We start from the raw sequence: 27995 nt of genomic DNA, 5'->3' as shown, positions 1-27995 counted from the left end.
ATTTAAAACAAAATCTTGATCGTGTAGATATATTTATTTAAGACTAAATACAGTTACATAAATAACACATTTATAATAAGTATATGAATATAATAATTTAGTTCTTTAAACACCTATTAGAAAATTTCGACTATATTATTGTCATTATTTTTTTTTTAAATTTTTTTCTTCAATATTATTGTCAATTACGCAATGACAGAGAAGCCCGCGGAAGACTTCTTCGTTTTACATAACACATTTTTTACGTTTCATTATTTTTTTTTAATTTTAAACATTTTACATTTATTTATTTTAATAAGTATTGTCAAGTACAGCATAATATTTTCTTGGTTATTGTCATCAGGTTATCTTTATCATTCAAGTTTTTATCGAAAATAAATCTCAATATAATAGATCCAGCCCTTCTACAATTTGAGATTATCTCAATCGAAGATTTAACTTAATCATAACGTCGTGGTGATGATGAAATAATTATTATTTTTAATTATAATCTTAAATCTTAAATTTAATCACGTCGATAATAAAATAATTTTTAAAGAATCATTTTATTATCACCGCGAATTGAATATGTTTTGGCGATATTCTTGATTGTTGAATTCATTTCTTTTTTAATTTTTTTTTTTTTGGAAGAAACAATGATATTTATTTCACGATATGATTTTTAAACATTTTTTCTTGGATATGTAAAACTTTAATAATCCCAACTTTGTTTGTTCTCTCCCCAAAAAAAAAAAAAAAAATTCAAACAATCTATTTATCCCTATATTGAAGATAAACATCGGATGGTACTTGTTTATCCATTAATTCAAACGTGACTTCGGGGATGGCGTTGTTCTGGATTTTCCCATTTGCGGTAAACGGCCTAAAAACAAGAAAAATGTGATTAAAAATACCCTATAAAATGTACGTAGAAAAATTCTTTTTGGATTTATTTAGGTCCGGTTCTGTGGAGTCGTAAATTTTATGACTTCAAAGTGAAACAAAACGTTCGAAATGCCGTGAAATTGTGACCAGTAAAAGACAAAGCAAAAGGGGACCGACTTCAAACCGTTAACTCCCTGATGTTCGTTTTTATTAAGAAACTACTCTAAAAATAACAACAATACTATCTCTAAAAAATCTACAAACTACACATTTAAAACAATCTACACTTCAAACCTTGAATCACAGGAAACACTTGATCTTCCTGATCTATTAAATCTACGAATACTTCTTAGTGTTGGTAACCATCCAAGACGTGCCAATGCACCGATGTGCCTTTTATTCGCCGTTAACAGTTTTACAGATGGCCGAAACCAACCGGTTTTCGCTACAGAACCTAACACAATTTTTATTAAAATTATTTAACATGTTTACACCAAGTTGGAGAGATAACGAAAAATCTTTTAACCCTTTGTGTCCCGATGGTACCATCAACTATTATACATCATTTTAAAGAGAAAGCTTTGAGCTTTAATTTAGAATAAGTCTCATTCCTTAATTTCAATAAATACGGCTTCCAGGAATTTTTAAATTAGCATCTTTTTTGATATTTTTAGGTTATACGAAAATGTAAGTTTTATTTCAAATTTTTTTTTCTTAATATTTTTCCAATCCAACCCTACAATTATTATACATCATTTTAAAGAGAAAGCTTTGAACTTTAATTTAAAATAAGTTTCATTCCTTAATCTCAATAAATACGGCTTCCAGGAATTTTTAAATTAGCATCTCTTTTGACACTTTTAGGTTATACGAAAATGTAAGTTTTATTTCAAAATTTTTTTTCTTAATATTTTTCCAATCCAACCCATCAATTATTATACATCATTTTAAAGAGAAAGCTTTGAGCTTTAATTTAAAATAAGTTTCATTCCTTAATTTCAATAAACACGGCTTCCAGGAATTTTTAAATTAGCATCTTTTTTGATATTTTTAGGTTATACGAAAATGTAAGTTTTATTTCAAAATTTTTTTTCTTAATATTTTTCCAACCCAACCCATCAACTATTATACATCATTTTAAAGAGAAAACTTTGAGCTTTAATTTAGAATAAGTCTCATTCCTTAATTTCAATAAATACGGCTTCCAGGAATTTTTAAATTAGCATCTTTTTTGATATATTTAGGTTATACGAAAATGTAAGTTTTATTTCAAAATTTTTTTTCTTAATATTTTTCCAATCCAACCCATCAATTATTATACATCATTTTAAAGAGAAAGCTTTGAGCTTTAATTTAAAATAGATTTCATTCCTTAATTTCAATAAATACGGCTTCCAGGAATTTTTAAATTAGCATCTTTTTTGACACTTTTAAATGTAAGTGTTATTTCAACATTTTTTTTCTTAATATTTTTCCAATCCAACCCATCAACTATTATACATCATTTTAAAGAGAAAGCTTTGAACTTTAATTTAAAATAAGTTTCATTCCTTAATTTCAATAAATACGGCTTCCAGGAATTTTTAAATTAGCATCTTTTTTGATATTTTTAGGTTATACGAAAATGTAAGTTTTATTTCAAAATTTTTTTTCTTAATATTTTTCCAATCCAACCCATCAACTATTATACATCATTTTAAAGAGTAAGCTTTGAGCTTTAATTTAGAACAAGTTTCATTCCTTAATTTCAATAAATACGGCTTCCAGGAATTTTTAAATTAGCATCTTTTTTGATATTTTTAGGTTATACGAAAATGTAAGTTTTATTTCAAAATTTTTTTTCTTAATATTTTTCCAATCCAACCTATCAATTATTATACATCATTTTAAAGAGAAAGCTTTGAACTTTAATTTGAAATAAGTTTCATTCCTTAATTTCAATAAATACGGCTTCCAGGAATTTTTAAATTAGCATCTTTTTTGATATTTTTAGGTTATACGAAAATGTAAGTTTTATTTCAAAATTTTTTTTCTTAATATTTTTCCAATCCAACCTATCAATTATTATACATCATTTTAAAGAGAAAGCTTTGAACTTTAATTTGAAATAAGTTTCATTCCTTAATTTCAATAAATACGGCTTCCAGGAATTTTTAAATTAGCATCTTTTTTGATATTTTTAGGTTATACGAAAATGTAAGTTTTATTTCAAAATTTTTTTTCTTAATATTTTTCCAATCCAACCCAACAATTATTATACATCATTTTAAAGCGAAAGCTTTAAGCTTTAATTTAAAATAGATTTCATTCCTTAATTTCAATAAATACGGCTTCCAGGAATTTTTAAATTAGCATCTTTTTTGATATTTTTAGGTTATACGAAAATGTAAGTTTTATTTCAAAATTTTTTTACTTAATATTTTTCCAATCCAACCCATCAATTATTATACATCATTTTAAAGAGAAAGCTTTAAGCTTTAATTTAAAATAGGTTTCATTCCTTAATTTCAATAAATACGGCTTCCAGGAATTTTTAAATTAGCATCTTTTTTGATATTTTTAGGTTATACGAAAATGTAAGTTTTATTTCAAAATTTTTTTACTTAATATTTTTCCAATCCAACCCATCAATTATTATACATCATTTTAAAGAGAAAGCTTTAAGCTTTAATTTAAAATAGGTTTCATTCCTTAATTTCAATAAATACGGCTTCCAGGAATTTTTAAATTAGCATCTTTTTTGATATTTTTAGGTTATACGAAAATGTAAGTTTTATTTCAAAATTTTTTTACTTAATATTTTTCCAATCCAACCCATCAATTATTATACATCATTTTAAAGAGAAAGCTTTAAGCTTTAATTTAAAATAGGTTTCATTCCTTAATTTCAATAAATACGGCTTCCAGGAATTTTTAAATTAGCATCTTTTTTGATATTTTTAGGTTATACGAAAATGTAAGTTTTACTTCAACATTTTTTTTCTTAATATTTTTCCAATCCAACCCATCAATTATTATACATCATTTTAAAGAGAAAGCTTTGAGCTTTAATTTAGAATAAGTCTCATTCCTTAATTTCAATAAATACGGCTTCCAGGAATTTTTAAATTAGCATCTTTTTTGATATTTTTAGGTTATACGAAAATGTAAGTTTTATTTCAAAATTTTTTTTCTTAATATTTTTCCAACCCAACCCATCAACTATTATACATCATTTTAAAGAGAAAACTTTGAGCTTTAATTTAGAATAAGTCTCATTCCTTAATTTCAATAAATACGGCTTCCAGGAATTTTTAAATTAGCATCTTTTTTGATATATTTAGGTTATACGAAAATGTAAGTTTTATTTCAAAATTTTTTTTCTTAATATTTTTCCAATCCAACCCATCAATTATTATACATCATTTTAAAGAGAAAGCTTTGAGCTTTAATTTAAAATAGATTTCATTCCTTAATTTCAATAAATACGGCTTCCAGGAATTTTTAAATTAGCATCTTTTTTGACACTTTTAGGTTATACGAAAATGTAAGTTTTGTTTCAAAATTTTTTTTCTTAATATTTTTTCAATCCAACCCATCAATTATTATACATCATTTTAAAGAGAAAGCTTTGAGCTTTAATTTAAAATAAATCTCATTCCTTAATTTCAAGAAATACATCTTCCAGGAATTTTTAAATTAGCATCTTTTTTGACACTTTTAGGTTATAAAAAAATGTAAGGTTTATTTCAACATTTTTTCTCTCAATATTTCTCCAATCCAACACAACCATTATTATACATCACATTAAAAAGAAAGCATTGAGCTTTAATTTAAAATAAGTTTCATTCCTTAATTTCAATAAACACAGCTTCCAGGAATTTTTAAATTAGCATCTTTTTTGACACTTTTAGGTTATACGAAAATGTAAGTTTTATTTCAAAATTCTTTTTCTCAATATTTTTCCAATCCAACCTATCAATTATTATACATCATTTTAAAGAGAAAGCTTTGAGCTTTAATTTAGAACAAGTCTCATTCCTTGATTTCAATAAATACGGCTTCCACGAATTTTTAAATTAGCATCTTTTTTGATATTTTTAGGTTATACGAAAATGTAAGTTTTATTTCAAAATTTTTTTTCTTAATATTTTTCCAATCCAACCCATCAATTATTATACATCATTTTAAAGAGAAAGCTTTGAGCTTTAATTTAAAATAAGTTTCATTCCTTAATTTCAATAAATACGGCTTCCAGGAATTTTTAAATTAGCATCTTTTTTGATATTTTTAGGTTATACGAAAATGTAAGTTTTATTTCAAAATTTTTTTTCTTAATATTTTTCCAATCCAACCCATCAATTATTATACATCATTTTAAAGAGAAAGCTTTGAGCTTTAATTTAAAATAAGTTTCATTCCTTAATTTCAATAAATACGGCTTCCAGGAATTTATAAATTAGCATCTTTTTTGATATTTTTAGGTTATACGAAAATGTAAGTTTTACTTCAACATTTTTTTTCTTAATATTTTTCCAATCCAACCCATCAATTATTATACATCATTTTAAAGAGAAAGCTTTGAACTTTAATTTAAAATAAGTTTCATTCCTTAATTTCAATAAATACGGCTTCCAGGAATTTTTAAATTAGCATCTTTTTTGATATTTTTAGGTTATACGAAAATGTAAGTTTTATTTCAAAAATTTTTTTCTTAATATTTTTCTAATCCAACCCATCAACTATTATACATCATTTTAAAGAGAAAGCTTTGAACTTTAATTTAAAATAAGTTTCATTCCTTAATTTCAATAAATACGGCTTCCAGGAATTTTTAAATTATCATCTTTTTTGATATTTTTAGGTTATACGAAAATGTAAGTTTTATTTCAAAATTTTTTTTCTTAATATTTTTCCAATCCAACCCATCAATTATAATACATCATTTTAAAGAGAAAGCTTTGAGCTTTAATTTAAAATAAGTTTCATTCCTTAATTTCAATAAATACGGCTTCCAGGAATTTTTAAATTAGCATCTTTTTTGATATTTTTAGGTTATACGAAAAACTAAGTTTTATATCAAAATTTTTTTTCTTAATATTTTTCCAATCCAACCCATCAATTATTATACATCATTTTAAAGAGTAAGCTTTGAACTTTAATTTGAAATAAGTTTCATTCCTTAATTTCAATAAATACGGCTTCCAGGAATTTTTAAATTAGCATCTTTTTTGACACTTTTAAATGTAAGTGTTATTTCAACATTTTTTTTCTTAATATTTTTCCAATCCAACCCATCAACTATTATACATCATTTTAAAGAGAAAGCTTTGAACTTTAATTTAAAATAAGTTTCATTCCTTAATTTCAATAAATACGGCTTACAAGAATTTTTAAATTAGCATCTTTTTTGATATTTTTAGGTTATACGAAAATGTAAGTTTTACTTCAACATTTTTTTTCTTAATATTTTTCCAATCCAACCCATCAATTATTATACATCATTTTAAAGAGAAAGCTTTGAGCTTTAATTTAGAATAAGTCTCATTCCTTAATTTCAATAAATACGGCTTCCAGGAATTTTTAAATTAGCATCTTTTTTGATATTTTTAGGTTATACGAAAATGTAAGTTTTATTTCAAAATTTTTTTTCTTAATATTTTTCCAACCCAACCCATCAACTATTATACATCATTTTAAAGAGAAAACTTTGAGCTTTAATTTAGAATAAGTCTCATTCCTTAATTTCAATAAATACGGCTTCCAGGAATTTTTAAATTAGCATCTTTTTTGATATATTTAGGTTATACGAAAATGTAAGTTTTATTTCAAAATTTTTTTTCTTAATATTTTTCCAATCCAACCCATCAATTATTATACATCATTTTAAAGAGAAAGCTTTGAGCTTTAATTTAAAATAGATTTCATTCCTTAATTTCAATAAATACGGCTTCCAGGAATTTTTAAATTAGCATCTTTTTTGACACTTTTAAATGTAAGTGTTATTTCAACATTTTTTTTCTTAATATTTTTCCAATCCAACCCATCAACTATTATACATCATTTTAAAGAGAAAGCTTTGAACTTTAATTTAAAATAAGTTTCATTCCTTAATTTCAATAAATACGGCTTCCAGGAATTTTTAAATTAGCATCTTTTTTGATATTTTTAGGTTATACGAAAATGTAAGTTTTATTTCAAAATTTTTTTTCTTAATATTTTTCCAATCCAACCCATCAACTATTATACATCATTTTAAAGAGTAAGCTTTGAGCTTTAATTTAGAACAAGTTTCATTCCTTAATTTCAATAAATACGGCTTCCAGGAATTTTTAAATTAGCATCTTTTTTGATATTTTTAGGTTATACGAAAATGTAAGTTTTATTTCAAAATTTTTTTTCTTAATATTTTTCCAATCCAACCTATCAATTATTATACATCATTTTAAAGAGAAAGCTTTGAACTTTAATTTGAAATAAGTTTCATTCCTTAATTTCAATAAATACGGCTTCCAGGAATTTTTAAATTAGCATCTTTTTTGATATTTTTAGGTTATACGAAAATGTAAGTTTTATTTCAAAATTTTTTTTCTTAATATTTTTCCAATCCAACCCAACAATTATTATACATCATTTTAAAGCGAAAGCTTTAAGCTTTAATTTAAAATAGATTTCATTCCTTAATTTCAATAAATACGGCTTCCAGGAATTTTTAAATTAGCATCTTTTTTGATATTTTTAGGTTATACGAAAATGTAAGTTTTATTTCAAAATTTTTTTACTTAATATTTTTCCAATCCAACCCATCAATTATTATACATCATTTTAAAGAGAAAGCTTTAAGCTTTAATTTAAAATAGGTTTCATTCCTTAATTTCAATAAATACGGCTTCCAGGAATTTTTAAATTAGCATCTTTTTTGATATTTTTAGGTTATACGAAAATGTAAGTTTTATTTCAAAATTTTTTTACTTAATATTTTTCCAATCCAACCCATCAATTATTATACATCATTTTAAAGAGAAAGCTTTGAGCTTTAATTTAGAATAAGTCTCATTCCTTAATTTCAATAAATACGGCTTCCAGGAATTTTTAAATTAGCATCTTTTTTGATATTTTTAGGTTATACGAAAATGTAAGTTTTATTTCAAAATTTTTTTTCTTAATATTTTTCCAATCCAACCCATCAACTATTATACATCATTTTAAAGAGTAAGCTTTGAGCTTTAATTTAGAACAAGTTTCATTCCTTAATTTCAATAAATACGGCTTCCAGGAATTTTTAAATTAGCATCTTTTTTGATATTTTTAGGTTATACGAAAATGTAAGTTTTATTTCAAAATTTTTTTTCTTAATATTTTTCCAATCCAACCTATCAATTATTATACATCATTTTAAAGAGAAAGCTTTGAACTTTAATTTGAAATAAGTTTCATTCCTTAATTTCAATAAATACGGCTTCCAGGAATTTTTAAATTAGCATCTTTTTTGATATTTTTAGGTTATACGAAAATGTAAGTTTTATTTCAAAATTTTTTTTCTTAATATTTTTCCAATCCAACCCAACAATTATTATACATCATTTTAAAGCGAAAGCTTTAAGCTTTAATTTAAAATAGATTTCATTCCTTAATTTCAATAAATACGGCTTCCAGGAATTTTTAAATTAGCATCTTTTTTGATATTTTTAGGTTATACGAAAATGTAAGTTTTATTTCAAAATTTTTTTACTTAATATTTTTCCAATCCAACCCATCAATTATTATACATCATTTTAAAGAGAAAGCTTTGAACTTTAATTTAAAATAGGTTTCATTCCTTAATTTCAATAAATACGGCTTCCAGGAATTTTTAAATTAGCATCTTTTTTGACACTTTTAGGTTATACGAAAATGTAAGTTTTATTTAAAAAATTTTTTTCTTAATATTTTTCCAATCCAACCCATCAATTATTACACATCATTTTAAAGAGAAAGCTTTAAGCTTTAATTTAAAATAGGTTTCATTCCTTAATTTCAATAAATACGGCTTCCAGGAATTTTTAAATTAGCATCTTTTTTGATATTTTTAGGTTATACGAAAATGTAAGTTTTATTTCAAAATTTTTTTACTTAATATTTTTCCAATCCAACCCATCAATTATTATACATCATTTTAAAGAGAAAGCTTTAAGCTTTAATTTAAAATAGATTTCATTCCTTAATTTCAATAAATACGGCTTCCAGGAATTTTTAAATTAGCATCTTTTTTGATATTTTTAGGTTATACGAAAATGTAAGTTTTATTTCAAAATTTTTTTTCTTAATATTTTTCCAATCCAACCCATCAATTATTATACATCATTTTAAAGAGAAAGCTTTGAACTTTAATTTAAAATAGGTTTCATTCCTTAATTTCAATAAATACGGCTTCCAGGAATTTTTAAATTAGCATCTTTTTTGACACTTTTAGGTTATACGAAAATGTAAGTTTTATTTAAAAAATTTTTTTCTTAATATTTTTCCAATCCAACCCATCAATTATTACACATCATTTTAAAGAGAAAGCTTTAAGCTTTAATTTAAAATAGGTTTCATTCCTTAATTTCAATAAATACGGCTTCCAGGAATTTTTAAATTAGCATCTTTTTTGATATTTTTAGGTTATACGAAAATGTAAGTTTTATTTCAAAAATTTTTTTCTTAATATTTTTCTAATCCAACCCATCAACTATTATACATCATTTTAAAGAGAAAGCTTTGAACTTTAATTTAAAATAAGTTTCATTCCTTAATTTCAATAAATACGGCTTCCAGGAATTTTTAAATTATCATCTTTTTTGATATTTTTAGGTTATACGAAAATGTAAGTTTTATTTCAAAATTTTTTTTCTTAATATTTTTCCAATCCAACCCATCAATTATAATACATCATTTTAAAGAGAAAGCTTTGAGCTTTAATTTAAAATAAGTTTCATTCCTTAATTTCAATAAATACGGCTTCCAGGAATTTTTAAATTAGCATCTTTTTTGATATTTTTAGGTTATACGAAAAACTAAGTTTTATATCAAAATTTTTTTTCTTAATATTTTTCCAATCCAACCCATCAATTATTATACATCATTTTAAAGAGTAAGCTTTGAACTTTAATTTGAAATAAGTTTCATTCCTTAATTTCAATAAATACGGCTTCCAGGAATTTTTAAATTAGCATCTTTTTTGACACTTTTAAATGTAAGTGTTATTTCAACATTTTTTTTCTTAATATTTTTCCAATCCAACCCATCAACTATTATACATCATTTTAAAGAGAAAGCTTTGAACTTTAATTTAAAATAAGTTTCATTCCTTAATTTCAATAAATACGGCTTACAAGAATTTTTAAATTAGCATCTTTTTTGATATTTTTAGGTTATACGAAAATGTAAGTTTTACTTCAACATTTTTTTTCTTAATATTTTTCCAATCCAACCCATCAATTATAATACATCATTTTAAAGAGAAAGCTTTGAGCTTTAATTTAAAATAAGTTTCATTCCTTAATTTCAATAAATACGGCTTCCAGGAATTTTTAAATTAGCATCTTTTTTGATATTTTTAGGTTATACGAAAAACTAAGTTTTATATCAAAATTTTTTTTCTTAATATTTTTCCAATCCAACCCATCAATTATTATACATCATTTTAAAGAGTAAGCTTTGAACTTTAATTTGAAATAAGTTTCATTCCTTAATTTCAATAAATACGGCTTCCAGGAATTTTTAAATTAGCATCTTTTTTGACACTTTTAAATGTAAGTGTTATTTCAACATTTTTTTTCTTAATATTTTTCCAATCCAACCCATCAACTATTATACATCATTTTAAAGAGAAAGCTTTGAACTTTAATTTAAAATAAGTTTCATTCCTTAATTTCAATAAATACGGCTTACAAGAATTTTTAAATTAGCATCTTTTTTGATATTTTTAGGTTATACGAAAATGTAAGTTTTACTTCAACATTTTTTTTCTTAATATTTTTCCAATCCAACCCATCAATTATTATACATCATTTTAAAGAGAAAGCTTTGAGCTTTAATTTAGAATAAGTCTCATTCCTTAATTTCAATAAATACGGCTTCCAGGAATTTTTAAATTAGCATCTTTTTTGATATTTTTAGGTTATACGAAAATGTAAGTTTTATTTCAAAATTTTTTTTCTTAATATTTTTCCAACCCAACCCATCAACTATTATACATCATTTTAAAGAGAAAACTTTGAGCTTTAATTTAGAATAAGTCTCATTCCTTAATTTCAATAAATACGGCTTCCAGGAATTTTTAAATTAGCATCTTTTTTGATATATTTAGGTTATACGAAAATGTAAGTTTTATTTCAAAATTTTTTTTCTTAATATTTTTCCAATCCAACCCATCAATTATTATACATCATTTTAAAGAGAAAGCTTTGAGCTTTAATTTAAAATAGATTTCATTCCTTAATTTCAATAAATACGGCTTCCAGGAATTTTTAAATTAGCATCTTTTTTGACACTTTTAAATGTAAGTGTTATTTCAACATTTTTTTTCTTAATATTTTTCCAATCCAACCCATCAACTATTATACATCATTTTAAAGAGAAAGCTTTGAACTTTAATTTAAAATAAGTTTCATTCCTTAATTTCAATAAATACGGCTTCCAGGAATTTTTAAATTATCATCTTTTTTGATATTTTTAGGTTATACGAAAATGTAAGTTTTATTTCAAAATTTTTTTTCTTAATATTTTTCCAATCCAACCCATCAATTATTATACATCATTTTAAAGAGAAAGCTTTGAGCTTTAATTTAAAATAAGTTTCATTCCTTAATTTCAATAAATACGGCTTCCAGGAATTTTTAAATTAGCATCTTTTTTGATATTTTTAGGTTATACGAAAATGTAAGTTTTATTTCAAAATTTTTTTTCTTAATATTTTTCCAATCCAACCCATCAATTATTATACATCATTTTAAAGAGAAAGCTTTGAGCTTTAATTTAAAATAAGTTTCATTCCTTAATTTCAATAAATACGGCTTCCAGGAATTTTTAAATTAGCATCTTTTTTGATATTTTTAGGTTATACGAAAATGTAAGTTTTATTTCAACATTTTTTTTCTTAATATTTTTCCAATCCAACCCATCAATTATTATACATCATTTTAAAGAGAAAGCTTTGAATTTTAATTTAAAATAAGTTTCATTCCTTAATTTCAATAAATACGGCTTCCACGAATTTTTAAATTAGCATCTTTTTTGATATTTTTAGGTTATACGAAAATGTAAGTTTTATTTCAACATTTTTTTTCTCAATATTTTTCCAATCCAACCCAACAATTATTATACATCATTTTAAAGAGAAAGCTTTGAGCTTTAATTTAAAATAAGTTTCATTCCTTAATTTCAATAAATACGGCTTCCACGAATTTTTAAATTAACATCTTTTTTGACACTTTTAGGTTATACGAAAATGTAAGTTTTATTTCAAAATTTTTTTTCTTAATATTTTTCCAATCCAACCCATCAATTATTATACATCATTTTAAAGAGAAAGCTTTGAACTTTAATTTGAAATAGATTTCATTCCTTAATTTCAATAAATACGGCTTCCAGGAATTTTTAAATTAGCATCTTTTTTGACACTTTTAAATGTAAGTGTTATTTCAACATTTTTTTTCTTAATATTTTTCCAATCCAACCCATCAATTATTATACATCATTTTAAAGAGTAAGCTTTGAACTTTAATTTGAAATAAGTTTCATTCCTTAATTTCAATAAATACGGCTTCCAGGAATTTTTAAATTAGCATCTTTTTTGATATTTTTAGGTTATACGAAAATGTAAGTTTTATTTCAAAATTTTTTTTCTTAATATTTTTCCAATCCAACCCATCAATTATTATACATCATTTTAAAGAGTAAGCTTTGAGCTTTAATTTAAAATAAGTCTCATTCCTTAATTTCAATAAATACGGCTTCCAGGAATTTTTAAATTAGCATCTTTTTTGACACTTTTAAATGTAAGTGTTATTTCAACATTTTTTTTCTTAATATTTTTCCAATCCAACCCATCAACTATTATACATCATTTTAAAGAGAAAGCTTTGAACTTTAATTTAAAATAAGTTTCATTCCTTAATTTCAATAAATACGGCTTCCAGGAATTTTTAAATTAGCATCTTTTTTGATATTTTTAGGTTATACGAAAATGTAAGTTTTATTTCAAAATTTTTTTTCTCAATATTTTTCCAATCCAACCCAACAATTATTATACATCATTTTAAAGAGAAAGCTTTGAGCTTTAATTTAGAACAAGTCTCATTCCTTAATTTCAATAAATACAGCTTCCAGGAATTTTTGAATTAGCATCTTTTTTGACACTTAGATTATGCGAAAATGTTAGTTTTTGCTCAATATGTTTTTTCTCAATATTCTATCAGATTTTCGTCGTTCTGTAGCTACAGGCCTGATAAATAAATGTTCAAATTTACTGCGTCCACGAAAATGTCGTAGCACAAGTTCAAAAGACAGAGGAAGTTGTGAAAATTGTTCTGCCAAAGCTAGACCCCACTCAAAATGTACTACGTGGAATGTTTATTTATGTTGTGATGAAAGAAAGATCTGTTTTTCTGAATATCATAATATGATTTAGCTAAAGCAAGTGTTACTTATCACTAAAATATATTTTAATGCCTGATGCTACTTTCAAGTACCATTATCCCCCTAGAATAGGGGGATTGCATATTTTGCTAAAATTGATTCCAAAGGCCTGGCGTTTTAATTTTTTGCATATATTTTTTATTTTGCATTGTTTTATGATTTCAAAGAACAATTTTAAATCGAACCCCGAACATTATCTCGTTTCATTCACTAAACCTATTCAAAACCGCTTCGAATTTCCATTTCACGGTCCCGTTTCAACGTTTTTCTGTGTTTTAACCAACAAAAGGCCCACACCTATACAATTTTTTATCGAATTTACCGATTAAATATTACTTTTTTCATTTATTGACATCTAACCTATTTTAATTTTTTTTTTTGTTGAAAAGCTTGTTTTTAGGTTTAATTGATATTTTATGATACATTACATCTTTTGGCCAAAATTGCCGTTTCAAAACTGCACGTGTGTGTAATTGCAAAGAAATGTACGAGTCGTTTTAATAGATTCATTTGCCACCTGTACCTCTATATATCTCTATCTGTGTGTGTGTGTGTGTGTGTGTGTGTGTGTGTGTGTGTGTGTCGTCGGTTCAAATCTGGCGGTTATCTCTCCTGAACTTTACGATGTCTCTACTACAACTCTTCTTCCAACTGCCATTTAAGGGGGGAAGAGTTATAAATAGAATCCAATTCGTTTCGAAACGTTTTAATAATATAAAATGATTAATTTTTTTAATTAAAACTATCTTACCTAAAAATCTTTTCTCGGGATTTTCATAATTTTCTGAAACTTGTTTCAACATTTCCTCGTAATCGATCGGATCTTCCCGATAAATATCACCAAAACTTTCATCGTAATCAATATTTCTTTTCACCCTTTCGTTATTATTGCTGGATCTTTTATATTTTGGTTTATATTGAGCTTTAATGGAGCCAATATTCCTTTTATCATTGATTAAACGATTTCGTTCATTTTCAAATGGTTTCTTAAGAGTTTGATTGTCATCGCGACCATTTAAATAACTATCTTGTCTTAATAACGCCGCAACATTTCTTTTATAAACCGGAAAATTATAACTCTTTGCTAAAGAAGCAATGTTTCTTTTGTCGTAATCATCGTTATCGTATTCGTCGTGATCTCGTTGGTTTTCCCTCTTATAATGAAGTTCGCCGTTTCTTGCTAAACTTTGAATACCTCGTTTTAAATCGTCGTTTAATTGAATTGATGGTAATTGGCCGGCTTTAATCAACGATGAAATACTTCTTTTAAAACTTTGGTCGTCGTCAGGTAAAGTTCTTATGTAACCAGCTCTAGCTAAAGACTCCAAATTTCTTTTTTTACCGGGTAAATTATCCCATCTCGCTAAAGAGCTTAAGGAACGTTTATAATCGACCAATTCATTTTCGAATTCCTCTCGTTGTAAAGCTTCTTTTACGCGTTGAACTAATTCAGCGCGAAGAGCCTGCTGTTGCAGTGAAGATTCGTTTGGGTCTAAAATTAATTTTAGGATGTTTTCGAAATTTGGATCGCAATCCTCTTCGGATTTAATCTGAAAATAATGTATTTGTATTTTAAATTGAAAATTCTTATTTTGCTAGAGTAGTAGGGCACGGAACTTTTGTAACAAAACGATTTCCCCCCTCCACTCGTTCTGATTAAAAGAACTGGGAAATTAAAATTTAAAGTTAGAAAAAAATTGTTTTAACAAAAATTGTTCCTGAAACAATTCTAAACAAACTTTGTCAACAATTTTTTTTGATTTAATCAATAATTAAAGAGATAACCTCAAAATAATAATTTTTCCACATTTATACATAATTACACTTAAATGCTTAATTAATAGAGATGTAAAATTTTTTTATTAAGATAATTGATTCAAAATCGAAATTGAAACAAATTTTATTTAAAACATTTTTTGATAAAAACAATAATTATTGAGATAATTAATTTTGATAGCATACTATTCAGAGGGAAATTAAAATTTCAAGATAGCAAAAAATTGTATTAACAAACACTGTTCCTGAAGTAATTCTAAACAAATTTTGTTAACAAAATTTTTTGATTAAATCAACAATAAGGATATAACCTCAAAAATATTAATTTTTGTACCATACTGTTCAGTGGGAAATTAAAATTTCAAGTTAGAAAAAAATTGTTTTAACAAACACTGTTCCTGGTGCAATTCTTAACAAATATTTTTAACAAATTTTTTTGATTTAATCAATAATTAAAGAGATAACCTCAAAATAATAATTTTTCCGTTTTTATACATAATTACACTTAAATGCTTAATTAATAGAGATGTAAAATTTTTTTATTAAGATAATTGATTCAAAATCGAAATTGAAACAAATTTTATTTAAAACATTTTTTGATAAAAACAATAATTATTGAGATAATTAATTTTGATAGCATACTATTCAGAGGGAAATTAAAATTTCAAGATAGCAAAAAATTGTATTAACAAACACTGTTCCTGAAGTAATTCTAAACAAATTTTGTTAACAAAATTTTTTGATTAAATCAACAATAAGGATATAACCTCAATAATATTAATTTTTGTAGCATACTATTCAGTGGGAAATTAAAATTTCAAGTTAGAAAAAAATTGTGTTAACAAAAATTGTTCCTGAAGCAATTCTAAACAAACTTTATCAACAATTTTTTTTGATTTAATCAATAATTAAGGAGATAACCTCAAAATAATAATTTTTCCACTTTTGTACATAATTACACTTAAATGTTTAATTAATAGAGATGTAAAATTTTTTTAATTAAGATAATTGATTCAAAATCGAAATTGAAACAAGTTTTATTTAAAACATTTTTTGATAAAAACAATAATTATTGAGATAATTAATTTTGATAGCATACTATTCAGAGGGAAATTAAAATTTCAAGATAGCAAAAAATTGTATTAACAAACACTGTTCTTGAAGTAATTCTAAACAAATTTTGTTAACAAAATTTTTTGATTAAATCAACAATAAGGATATAACCTCAATAATATTAATTTTTGTACCATACTATTCAGTGGGAAATTAAAATTTCAAGTTAGAAAAAAATTGCTGTAACAAACACTGTTCCTGGTGCAATTCTTAACAAATATTGTTAACAAATTTTTTTGATTTAATCAATAATTAAAGAGATAACCTCAAAATAATAATTTTTCCACTTTTATACATAATTACACTTAAATGTTTAATTAATAGAGATGTAAAATTTTTTTATTAAGATAATTGATTCAAAATCGAAATTGAAACAAGTTTTATTTAAAACATTTTTTGATAAAAACAATAATTATTGAGATAATTAATTTTGATAGCATACTATTCAGAGGGAAATTAAAATTTCAAGATAGCAAAAAATTGTATTAACAAACACTGTTCCTGAAGTAATTCTAAACAAATTTTGTTAACAAAATTTTTTGATTAAATCAACAATAAGGATATAACCTCAATAATATTAATTTTTGAAGCATACTATTCAGTGGGAAATTAAAATTTCAAGTTAGAAAAAAATTGTGTTAACAAAAATTGTTCCTGAAGCAATTCTAAACAAACTTTATCAACAATTTTTTTTGATTTAATCAATAATTAAAGAGATAACCTCAAAATAATAATTTTTCCACTTTTATACATAATTACACTTAAATGCTTAATTAATAGAGATGTAAAATTTTTTTATTAAGATAATTGATTCAAAATCGAAATTGAAACAAATTTTATTTAAAACATTTTTTGATAAAAACAATAATTATTGAGATAATTAATTTTGATAGCATACTATTCAGAGGGAAATTAAAATTTCAAGATAGCAAAAAATTGTATTAACAAACACTGTTCCTGAAGTAATTCTAAACAAATTTTGTTAACAAAATTTTTTGATTAAATCAACAATAAGGATATAACCTCAAAAATATTAATTTTTGTACCATACTATTCAGTGGGAAATTAAAATTTCAAGTTAGAAAAAAATTGCTGTAACAAACACTGTTCCTGGTGCAATTCTTAACAAATATTGTTAACAAATTTTTTTGATTTAATCAATAATTAAAGAGATAACCTCAAAATAATAATTTTTCCACTTTTATACATAATTACACTTAAATGTTTAATTAATAGAGATGTAAAATTTTTTTATTAAGATAATTGATTCAAAATCGAAATTGAAACAAGTTTTATTTAAAACATTTTTTGATAAAAACAATAATTATTGAGATAATTAATTTTGATAGCATACTATTCAGAGGGAAATTAAAATTTCAAGATAGCAAAAAATTGTATTAACAAACACTGTTCCTGAAGTAATTCTAAACAAATTTTGTTAACAAAATTTTTTGATTAAATCAACAATAAGGATATAACCTCAATAATATTAATTTTTGAAGCATACTATTCAGTGGGAAATTAAAATTTCAAGTTAGAAAAAAATTGTGTTAACAAAAATTGTTCCTGAAGCAATTCTAAACAAACTTTATCAACAATTTTTTTTGATTTAATCAATAATTAAAGAGATAACCTCAAAATAATAATTTTTCCACTTTTATACATAATTACACTTAAATGCTTAATTAATAGAGATGTAAAATTTTTTTATTAAGATAATTGATTCAAAATCGAAATTGAAACAAATTTTATTTAAAACATTTTTTGATAAAAACAATAATTATTGAGATAATTAATTTTGATAGCATACTATTCAGAGGGAAATTAAAATTTCAAGATAGCAAAAAATTGTATTAACAAACACTGTTCCTGAAGTAATTCTAAACAAATTTTGTTAACAAAATTTTTTGATTAAATCAACAATAAGGATATAACCTCAAAAATATTAATTTTTGTACCATACTATTCAGTGGGAAATTAAAATTTCAAGTTAGAAAAAAATTGCTGTAACAAACACTGTTCCTGGTGCAATTCTTAACAAATATTGTTAACAAATTTTTTTGATTTAATCAATAATTAAAGAGATAACCTCAAAATAATAATTTTTCCACTTTTATACATAATTACACTTAAATGTTTAATTAATAGAGATGTAAAATTTTTTTATTAAGATAATTGATTCAAAATCGAAATTGAAACAAGTTTTATTTAAAACATTTTTTGATAAAAACAATAATTATTGAGATAATTAATTTTGATAGCATACTATTCAGAGGGAAATTAAAATTTCAAGATAGCAAAAAATTGTATTAACAAACACTGTTCCTGAAGTAATTCTAAACAAATTTTGTTAACAAAATTTTTTGATTAAATCAACAATAAGGATATAACCTCAATAATATTAATTTTTGAAGCATACTATTCAGTGGGAAATTAAAATTTCAAGTTAGAAAAAAATTGTGTTAACAAAAATTGTTCCTGAAGCAATTCTAAACAAACTTTATCAACAATTTTTTTTGATTTAATCAATAATTAAAGAGATAACCTCAAAATAATAATTTTTCCACTTTTATACATAATTACACTTAAATGCTTAATTAATAGAGATGTAAAATTTTTTTATTAAGATAATTGATTCAAAATCGAAATTGAAACAAATTTTATTTAAAACATTTTTTGATAAAAACAATAATTATTGAGATAATTAATTTTGATAGCATACTATTCAGAGGGAAATTAAAATTTCAAGATAGCAAAAAATTGTATTAACAAACACTGTTCCTGAAGTAATTCTAAACAAATTTTGTTAACAAAATTTTTTGATTAAATCAACAATAAGGATATAACCTCAAAAATATTAATTTTTGTACCATACTATTCAGTGGGAAATTAAAATTTCAAGTTAGAAAAAAATTGCTGTAACAAACACTGTTCCTGGTGCAATTCTTAACAAATATTGTTAACAAATTTTTTTGATTTAATCAATAATTAAAGAGATAACCTCAAAATAATAATTTTTCCACTTTTATACATAATTACACTTAAATGCTTAATTAATAGAGATGTAAAATTTTTTTATTAAGATAATTGATTCAAAATCGAAATTGAAACAAATTTTATTTAAAACATTTTTTGATAAAAACAATAATTATTGAGATAATTAATTTTGATAGCATACTATTCAGAGGGAAATTAAAATTTCAAGATAGCAAAAAATTGTATTAACAAACACTGTTCCTGAAGTAATTCTAAACAAATTTTGTTAACAACATTTTTTGATTAAATCAACAATAAGGATATAACCTCAATAATATTAATTTTTGTAGCATACTATTCAGTGGGAAATTAAAATTTCAAGTTAGAAAAAAATTGTGTTAACAAAAATTGTTCCTGAAGTAATTCTAAACAAATGTTGTTAATAAAAATTTTTGATTTGATCAATAATTAAGAACATAACATCAAAAAAAAATTTGATATATATATTTTTATTGAAAAAATCGTTTTAGAATTCAATTTAGAACAACTTTTGTATGAAATTTTCTGCTGAGAACGAGTGGAGGGGGGAAATCGTGTCGTTTTGTTACAAAAGTTCCGTGCCCTAGTCATCAGTGTTTTTGGCCAGTCCAGTGTCATCAATTTTTCTCTTTCTATAAACACTTGTCACAACATTTTGTATTAGTGGCAGTGTCGTATTCGTTTCTGCACAACCTCCCATGTCATTGTTGGTGCTTTGGTGTTCTTGTTTTTATGCTGAAACTTTATTGTCAGCATCTTATCATTTTCTTTATATTTTCAATCAGTTATTTTCGGCAGAAATTATCAGTGTTCTAGTTATAACATTTTTTCCAAATAATAACAGATCAGAATGATAAATTATGTTAGAAAAATTTAAAAACACAAAGTGATAAACGATGATTAATTGGGACTGCGGTACGCGTGTTTAGTCAATAACGAGAACTTGATTGCAAAATCAATACGAAACGGTCTGTTAGGTTTTGTATGAATAGCGAAATGCGAGTATAACAATCAGTTCTTATTTTTTATAAATTCCATTTATTTCTTATCTTTTTTTACGTTTTGTTGTAAAACGACACATTTCCAATACCTTATTTTATAGTCAAAAGATGTCTTTCAAGTATCCAATATTGAGGAAACCTTTCTTGTTCGGAACGATCTCGTCTCGACAGGCGTTCAAACATTAGCTCAACCGTATAAATAGTATTTTCAAGAGGGTCGGAGAGTATTCTTTAAATTCCTCCGCGAAAAAGAAAGAACGATTTTCCTGCTTTTCTTTTGTTAAAATAGGAGGAAGTCGAAGAGATTAAATTCTACGATTCAACAAATCAAACAAAAAAATAGGAATCTTTTAAAGCAAAGTTAGGGAATAAAAATTTTTTAATAAAATAAATCCATTTGTTACAGATAACTGTAATAATAAAAAATTACAGATACCTGTAATCTAATTCGCCAAAATTAAATAAAAATTTAAAAAATAATTAAAATTACTCGAATTATTATAAATAACGATTATAAATTGCAAGAAACTCTTATTTTTGATGTTTTATTAACGGTAAGTGAAAATTTTATTTTAATATTTAATTTTTTTTTTTAAATAAACTGTCATCAATTTCTAAAATTCAAAGCAAGGTTAGGGAATAAAAATTTTTTAATAAAATAAATCAATTTGTTACAGATAACTGTAATAATAAAAAATTACAGATACCTGTAATCTAATTCGTCAAAATTAAATAAAAATTTAAAAAATAATTAAAATTACTCGAATTATTATAAATAACGATTATAAATTGCAAGAAGCTCTTATTTTTGATGTTTTATTAACGGTAAGTGAAAATTTTATTTTAATATTTAATTTTTTTTTAAATAAACTATCATCAATTTCTAAGAATACGTTCATTTTTAATTTTTCCTCACTTTAATGTTAAAAATTGTTGTGAAGAAAATGTTATGAAAATTGTTAAAATAAGTTTGGACATTTTGAGATAACGTTTTGAATTAATTTCCGTGTGGGGCGTTCGCAGAAAGCTCCTTCCATTAGAGCTGAGCATAAATCTAAAGTGAAATTGCTCCCGGAGTTTCGTGGCAAAATCATTTCAAGGAGAGAGAGAGAGAGAGAGGGGTGGATAAAATCGTTTTCATATTGCGGGATTTAAAGAGTTTGTGCCCGAGCGTTAATGGGACGGTTTAAATGTTGTCACGACTTCATTTTCAACTGGAAGCCTTTTCCACAAAAAAAAGGAGTACCATTTTAAGGAAAAAAAATTAATTTAAATAGAGGAGGCTTAATAAAAATTTTAAACCCAAAAATCCTATCAAATCCATCCAATATAATCTCGACAATCTCTCATTACCCACCGCTAACCAACAAGCCCCTTTCATCCCTAACGTTAATTAGTGTTGGATGTTGCCGTCAGCTTTGTTGAAGCTCCCACTAATACCCTTCAAACGTACATCGTCGGGAAATGGAAAGAGAGGAAATCTAAAGGGGACTAAATCTAAAGGACAGTACTCAAAGAAATTTAAATAATGAACTTACCGCCACTAAAATTGTTAAAAACAACCATAACACAACGGACACCTCAGAAATAATTTTTCCCATTTCACAACTTTCAAAAAAAATTATCCCGGCACGTTCCCTCAACGATCTGTTGCTTCAAAGAAATCAACTTTCAAAAAAAGCTTCACGGAATCAATTTCCTTATTAATTTTAGGTTATAAATTTTTCTTTATTCCAATTTAATCTTTTTAAGCTTTAATATTATTTTGAAAGTGATGATTTCTCTTCGGGAAAGCGACCGTTCGTGACGAACTCCATCTCGCAACCCTCATTTTATAGCATTTCCCGCACCAGGGGTGACATTCAACGCGCAGACTCAAAAGGTTTTCCTCCCCCAAAGAATCCCTTAACAACTACTCACCTAAAAGAAAATCGACCAAAAAATCTCCGTTTATAGAAAAGGAAAAAATTATAATTTAATATGAAATCCAACCCAACTTGTATCAGAAATATATTATTCCCTATACACATCTTAACCCCTCAAATTGGCATTTATCCGATAATTGGACGATGAAACGAATTTATTAGGAATCGTGGGTGTTGCGAGAGATTTATTATTTTTTCCACGAAAAAATCAAATTTAAAATAGTAAAATCAATCATACTAAATTGTTTTTTGTACGCGTTAATTTACAATGAACAAAACGCGTCATAACATCATCATAAAATTTTATAAAGTACGTTATAAATGTTTTAAACTCGAGGACGACACGTGCCATAACCCAGAACCGAATAACTTCCATCTCACTCATTCGCCAATAACGACGCGTTTAAATACTTTATTTACAGTATGTTAAGTACGTAAATTCTACGCAATATTTCTTTCGCGCTTAGTCTATTTCAGAAATTGAAATGCTTCAGTGGTATTTCAGTCACAGCTGATATAGCTGAATAGTGCGCAAAACTATTTCAATTATTGTGATTTCACTGATTAAAATTAAGTGTAAAGGATTTTATTTAATTAAAAAAAAAGTAAGTACGTTTTTCGTAATTAAAATATAAGTGCAAGTATTGTATGGAAATTTTTTGCTTATCGTAGATTATTTTCAAGGTTATTTTTTTTTAATTGAAATTTGAAAATGAATGAAAAAAGGATAATATCATTTTTTTATTGATTTAACTGTATCAAAAAGAACGAACGTTAAAATTAAATTAATTTTAATAAAATAAGTTAATTCGTTATAGAAAACTGTAATAAGAAAATTACAGGAATCTGTAATAAAATACAGCAAACTAAAATCGATGACATTATTACTATGTTATTAATATGTAAAATGTTAAAATTGATAGAATATTACTGAAAATAGGTAACTATTATTACAATTACTAGTATTTCAACAAATCGTTCACAACGCAAAAACTGTTTTCTGTTTTATAGGAATGAACTTGTTGGATAACAGATGTCGCCAGTAATTTTTATAATGGAAATTTTTTGCTTATCGTAGATTATTTTCAAGGTTATCAAATGAATTCAATTTTGACGTAACAGTATTAATCATTTGAAAATGAATGAAAAAAGGATAATATCATTTTTTTAATGATTTAACTGTATCAAAAATTAAATTAATTTTAATAAAATAAATTAATTCGTTATAGAAAACTGTAATAAGAGAATTACAGGAATCTGTAATAAAATACAGCAAACTAAAATCGTTGACATTATTACTATGTTATTAATATGTAAAATGTTAAAATTGATAGAATATTACTGAAAATAGGTAACTATTATTACAATTACTGGTATTTCAACAAATCGTTTACAACGCAAAAACTGTTTTCTGTTTTATAGGAATGAACTTGTTGGATAACAGATGTCGCCAGTAATTTTTTTAATTTTTAAATTTTCATTAAACTAAAACAATAAATTTTTTTACAATAATTTTTAGTATAGGTACATCAATAAGTTGAATACATCAATTATAAATAAGCGGATAATCTAATTAAATTAAATTTTTTAAAGTATGCGTTTTTAAGTAGTTTTAATTGAGATAAAACTAACCGATGTTATCCAGTCGTCGCCAGACACAATGTCGTCAGATAAAACGTTTTAATCACGTGTTGACGTTTCGATTAATCAACTCGAGTTGCATGTTGTCATAGTGTGATTTTAAATCCAAATATCACGTGATTAAAGTTTTAAGCAACTAAAACTAACTAAATTTGAAAGAATTTGCTGTAATTTTCCGTTTACAACATACTTTCAATATCAATAGTTATCGTTTCAATACAATTTGTGATTATTCACGGTTTAATTCCGTTTTCTTCAAATGGAAATCTACGAGAATTTAACAAATTCAAATTTAACGATTAGTAACGAAAGAATTTTTTATAATAACTTGTATTAAAAAAAAATATTGACGTCAAAACAAAAATAAACAATTAAGGTTAGAGTTAAGTTAATATAAATAATGTTTGTTTTAGTGTTTCGCGTTGTAAAGCGAATTTTAACCGAGATGATCTTTGTGTTCTTCTCAATAATTAGCGTAATTGTAGGCTCAAATTTGCGTTAATAGAAACTAATTTGCAAAATTGGTTCAAAGCGGAACTTGGTACGCGTTTCGTTGTTAATCGCATTGTTTGTTTCATTTTTGATATTATAAGAAATATTAGAATTACATCCACGTGTTGTAAAACGTCTAAAAATAAGGAAAATGTTTTGGTTGAGAGAAAGGAAGCCAAATCGGTTTCAGGTAGAACAACATGGAAAATTTTATTTCAATCTTTTATTACTTATTACGTTACGAGATTAAATAAACAACTTAGGACACTTCAACGTTTGTTAACACACTAAAATGTTATCTTTTCTTTTTTTATTTGCCAAATACTGCGTTTTAAATCTTATAAACGATAACAAATTGTATTCAAATTCCGTAACTTTTCCGCGGATTTCAGTAAGTTTTATTCCTAATTGAACCTAAATGCGCTAATAAACGGTTAAAACACCTCGCTATTTTTAGCATCAAATCATTTAGTGATCTAAAAATAAAAATTTATTTATTAAAAAATAAACGTCAAACGTCAAAATTAGAAAATTCGGGATTTTTCATTTTTTAGGGTTGGTAATAATATGTCAACTTCAATTTATAAACTAAAATTAATTTTTTTCAATTTAATCGATTTAAATTAATTAAATCAAAAAGATTTCAAATCAAAATTAATCATTTAATCGATTACAACAATTGACAAGATCTAAAAATAACCAAGTAAGTGCAAAAATAACCTTTAATTTGATTTAAAAATATGAAACCTTTTTTAGCTAGAAAACAACAACAAAGAAATTTCTTATTTATTTATTTTTCGTTTAAAATCTATTTTAGGAAATCATTTCAGATGAAAATAACCCCGGAAAATTTTGTTACCAAGCGGCTACAATTAAATTTTATTTAGTAAATAATTAGAACAAAGAAGCATAGAATAACGCTTTTTGTGTAGTTAAAAGATAACGAGATAAGTGTTCCTACAAATAACGAGGCGATTTCGGTTTAACCGAGGCAGTATAAAGCGGGACGGAACGCTTTTAACGCTTCAGTTTTAATACAACGGTGAACGCGAATACACAAAAATGAAATTACCCACTTTATTCAAAAGTGATTCTTCGGGTACATTTTTATTTCTAATTTAATCAATTTTATTTACTTAACTTTTGTTTAATTTAGTTTCCGACATGTCCACACATTCGAAACGTTCCAAAACCAAGCTACAACCCCTCGAACTCTTTGTTGGGAACATTTCCGAAGAATTAGAAGCTCCGTTAACATCCGAAATAGTCTTTAGAAAAATTTGGAGGATTCGTAAATTCAAAAAAACAATTTCACGAAGAGAAACTATTGATAGTCCAAATTTCCGTTGCTCCGTCAATGGGCTTACGACTTATTGGAATATGTCGATTCGTTTTTGGAAAGGTACATACGCAATAATTAATAATAATTTTTCTAATTTCATTGTGATTTAGGCCCTAATGGAAAAAAAGTAACTAATCCGGTCGTTCTTTGTCTCAACTTAACGGGATGCGAAACCGAAGAGATTGGCCAAGCTCGAGTTCGATTTCAATTCGGCGTTTGGGACGCTTCGATTAAACATTGGGAGTGTTGCCCTATTTCTAGCGTTGTTTTAAACTTGGAAAATACCCACGAATTGCACTCGATCGGTTATAAGACTTTAGGAATTTTAGACAGACATTTAGATAGTGGTAATGAATTTTATTTTAATTGCTCACACTTTTTTTAATTAATTAATTGTCTTTTAATAGTAAAAGATGTTAGTATTATGGTCAAAATTCAAGTGATTCAAAGCGACGAGGAAAAACATAGTTTATCCCAAGACTTTGCCCGAATTTTATCACTAGAAAACGAAGAACTCACCGATACCATCATCGACACTATGGGCGAAGAGAAACCAGAAACTTTAAAAGCACACAGTTTAATAATTCGTTCGAGAAGTGCGATTTTAGCAAGAAAATTACGCGATTATTCAGACCCCAACAACAAGGTAAATTTTGACGTAAAAAAGTGACGTTTCAATTTCAAGATTTCTACTTTATCGACTCAAAAAAACATAACCTAAATTTTTCAATTTTTAGAACATTAAATATCGATTAAATTTAACGGAAATAAACCATCAAATAGCTCAAGAACTCTTCAGATACATATATTCCGACAAAGTGGATAATGCGGAAGCTTGCGTTAATAAATTATTACCGCTCTCAACGCGATTTAATCTGCCTGGTTTGACAACTTTGTGTGAACGGGTCCTTTTAGAAAATTTAACTCCGAGCAACATTGGGAATATTCTTTTATTAGCCGATCAATGCGGTTGCGAAAACTTGAAAAAAGCCGCTTTACATTATTGCGAGGAATCAGACGAGATCAAAGATAGTGTACAAATCGGTAAGATATTTTTAGGTTAAGAAAATCTGTGATTAAACGTACTAACATTTTGTTGCTAATTATTTTTTTTAAAAATTGGGATAATTTGTTTATAGAAAACGAAATGTGGACTTTATCCTGTGAGGATTGTCTACTCCACGATAAGATAATGGAGAAATATTGCGGTGAAAGACGGAAATCATACGATTTTCGATGTAATCTCAGATATCTAAGGACGAATGGTTAATAAAATCATTATAAAACGGTGGTTAAGATGATAAATCGATTATAAACTGATCGTAATCTGAGGTTATTATTAATTTTTAAACAGCTAATTTGTTAGTACGTTTAATTCTTCTAGATTTCTTCAATTTCTTTCAATCTAAACTCTTTATTTTCTTAAATTCTTAAATATTACTGAACCATACCAATAATGTTTATTTTGTTGTAGGTAAAACGTTAGCATGGAGAGTAATGGAAATGGTTAATCCAGATTTATTTCTCGAAGCATGCGAAAGCATCGGAAGTTCCTCAAGCAATTTAGACAGCCCTTCAACTCCCGGATCGTTCAGCGATTTTTAATTAACATTAATTTGTTTTCTATGAAAACTTTGAAATGTTTATATTTTAAGCTATTAACATTTTATAAGATTTTTTAAACTCTTTCAATATCCATGTCTATTTATTTTTATACTATTTATTATGTAATATTAAGAGAATTTTATGAAAATAAAATAATAAAAAGAATTTAGCGACATCTCTTATTCAACAGCGGAATTAATCAACAAGCAATATTGATTTTAGTTTATGTTCGATCGTAATCAGAGATAATATAAGGATCGTAATGCAATGTAATGTAATGTAAAACGATAATAATAATCATATTACAATCTTAATTTTAGTTTGCACTCATCAACGATTTGACAACGTCACTCGCTTCGCTTTTGAAACTTTTCGACTAGCGCCATCTATCAATAAACATCGGGTAATACAAATAATTTATAAATAAAATGTATTTTTGTAATTCGCTACGGTAATGGAAGCTATAACAGTACTCAAACGGGTGCTTTAATGAGACTCCTTACAGCATCCGATGCTGTAATGAGATTTTAGCAACATTTTATGGAACCAGTTCAAGTTGGTGACATTGGGTCATTAATTTTT

The 27995-nt window shown here is 25.1% G+C and overlaps 2 protein-coding genes across 6 annotated transcripts; one reads left to right on the top strand and one right to left on the bottom strand.

Moving 5' to 3' along the window:
• Positions 1-15: 15 nt before the first annotated feature.
• LOC111420102 (Neuropeptide-like precursor 1) lies at positions 16-26409 on the bottom strand. Of its 3 annotated transcripts, none has more exons than XM_071196026.1 (4): positions 26328-26409; positions 14255-15053; positions 1159-1318; positions 16-862 (listed from the first exon to the last, which is right to left on the bottom strand). In XM_071196026.1, exons 1-4 carry the CDS (start codon positions 26337-26339, stop codon positions 751-753), a joined length of 1083 nt encoding a protein of 360 aa, XP_071052127.1. In that variant the 5' UTR covers positions 26340-26409; the 3' UTR covers positions 16-750. The 3 variants fall into 3 exon arrangements, with proteins under 3 accessions (XP_071052127.1, XP_022908781.2, XP_022908782.2); XM_023053013.2 differs by lacking the exon at positions 26328-26409 and adding an exon at positions 21947-22232; XM_023053014.2 differs by lacking the exons at positions 1159-1318; positions 26328-26409 and adding an exon at positions 21947-22232.
• LOC111420098 (TD and POZ domain-containing protein 5-like) lies at positions 22804-27578 on the top strand. 3 transcript variants are annotated; one of them, XR_002707053.2, is made up of 7 exons: positions 25031-25565; positions 25623-25868; positions 25919-26155; positions 26216-26454; positions 26546-26852; positions 26948-27140; positions 27283-27369. XR_002707053.2 is itself a non-coding variant. In XM_023053005.2 (7 exons), exons 2-7 carry the CDS (start codon positions 25529-25531, stop codon positions 27411-27413), a joined length of 1197 nt encoding a protein of 398 aa, XP_022908773.1. In that variant the 5' UTR covers positions 25040-25169; positions 25284-25528; the 3' UTR covers positions 27414-27578. The 3 variants fall into 3 exon arrangements, 2 of the variants coding, with proteins under 2 accessions (XP_022908774.1, XP_022908773.1); XM_023053005.2 differs by lacking the exon at positions 26948-27140 and having other exon boundaries at positions 25040-25169; positions 25284-25565; positions 27283-27578; XM_023053006.2 differs by lacking the exons at positions 25031-25565; positions 26948-27140 and adding an exon at positions 22804-22938 and having other exon boundaries at positions 27283-27578.
• The last annotated feature ends 417 nt before the right edge of the window (positions 27579-27995 follow it).

Source organism: Onthophagus taurus, chromosome 5 (genome assembly GCF_036711975.1).
Source record: "Onthophagus taurus isolate NC chromosome 5, IU_Otau_3.0, whole genome shotgun sequence".
Classification (NCBI taxonomy): Eukaryota; Metazoa; Arthropoda; class Insecta; order Coleoptera; family Scarabaeidae; genus Onthophagus; species Onthophagus taurus.
Note: the sequence above shows the minus strand (reverse complement) of the source record. Positions and strands in the feature narration are given on the sequence as shown.

What these genes read in the sequence shown, in the direction of transcription:
- LOC111420102 (XM_023053013.2), bottom strand. Translation starts at nt 22,009, where the DNA reads ATGGGAAAAATTATTTCTGAGGTGTCCGTTGTGTTATGGTTGTTTTTA. An exon ending in TCCCGAGAAAAGATTTTTAG is followed by an intron (nt 1,319 to 14,254) that starts GTAAGATAGTTT and finishes AAATTGTGTTAG; the next exon opens with GTTCTGTAGCGAAAACCGGT. An exon ending in AGTGTTTCCTGTGATTCAAG is followed by an intron (nt 863 to 1,158) that starts GTTTGAAGTGTA and finishes TCTTGTTTTTAG; the next exon opens with GCCGTTTACCGCAAATGGGA.
- LOC111420098 (XM_023053005.2), top strand. Translation starts at nt 25,529, where the DNA reads ATGAAATTACCCACTTTATTCAAAAGTGATTCTTCGG. An exon ending in ATTCAAAAGTGATTCTTCGG is followed by an intron (nt 25,566 to 25,622) that starts GTACATTTTTAT and finishes TGTTTAATTTAG; the next exon opens with TTTCCGACATGTCCACACAT. An exon ending in ATTCAGACCCCAACAACAAG is followed by an intron (nt 26,455 to 26,545) that starts GTAAATTTTGAC and finishes TTCAATTTTTAG; the next exon opens with AACATTAAATATCGATTAAA.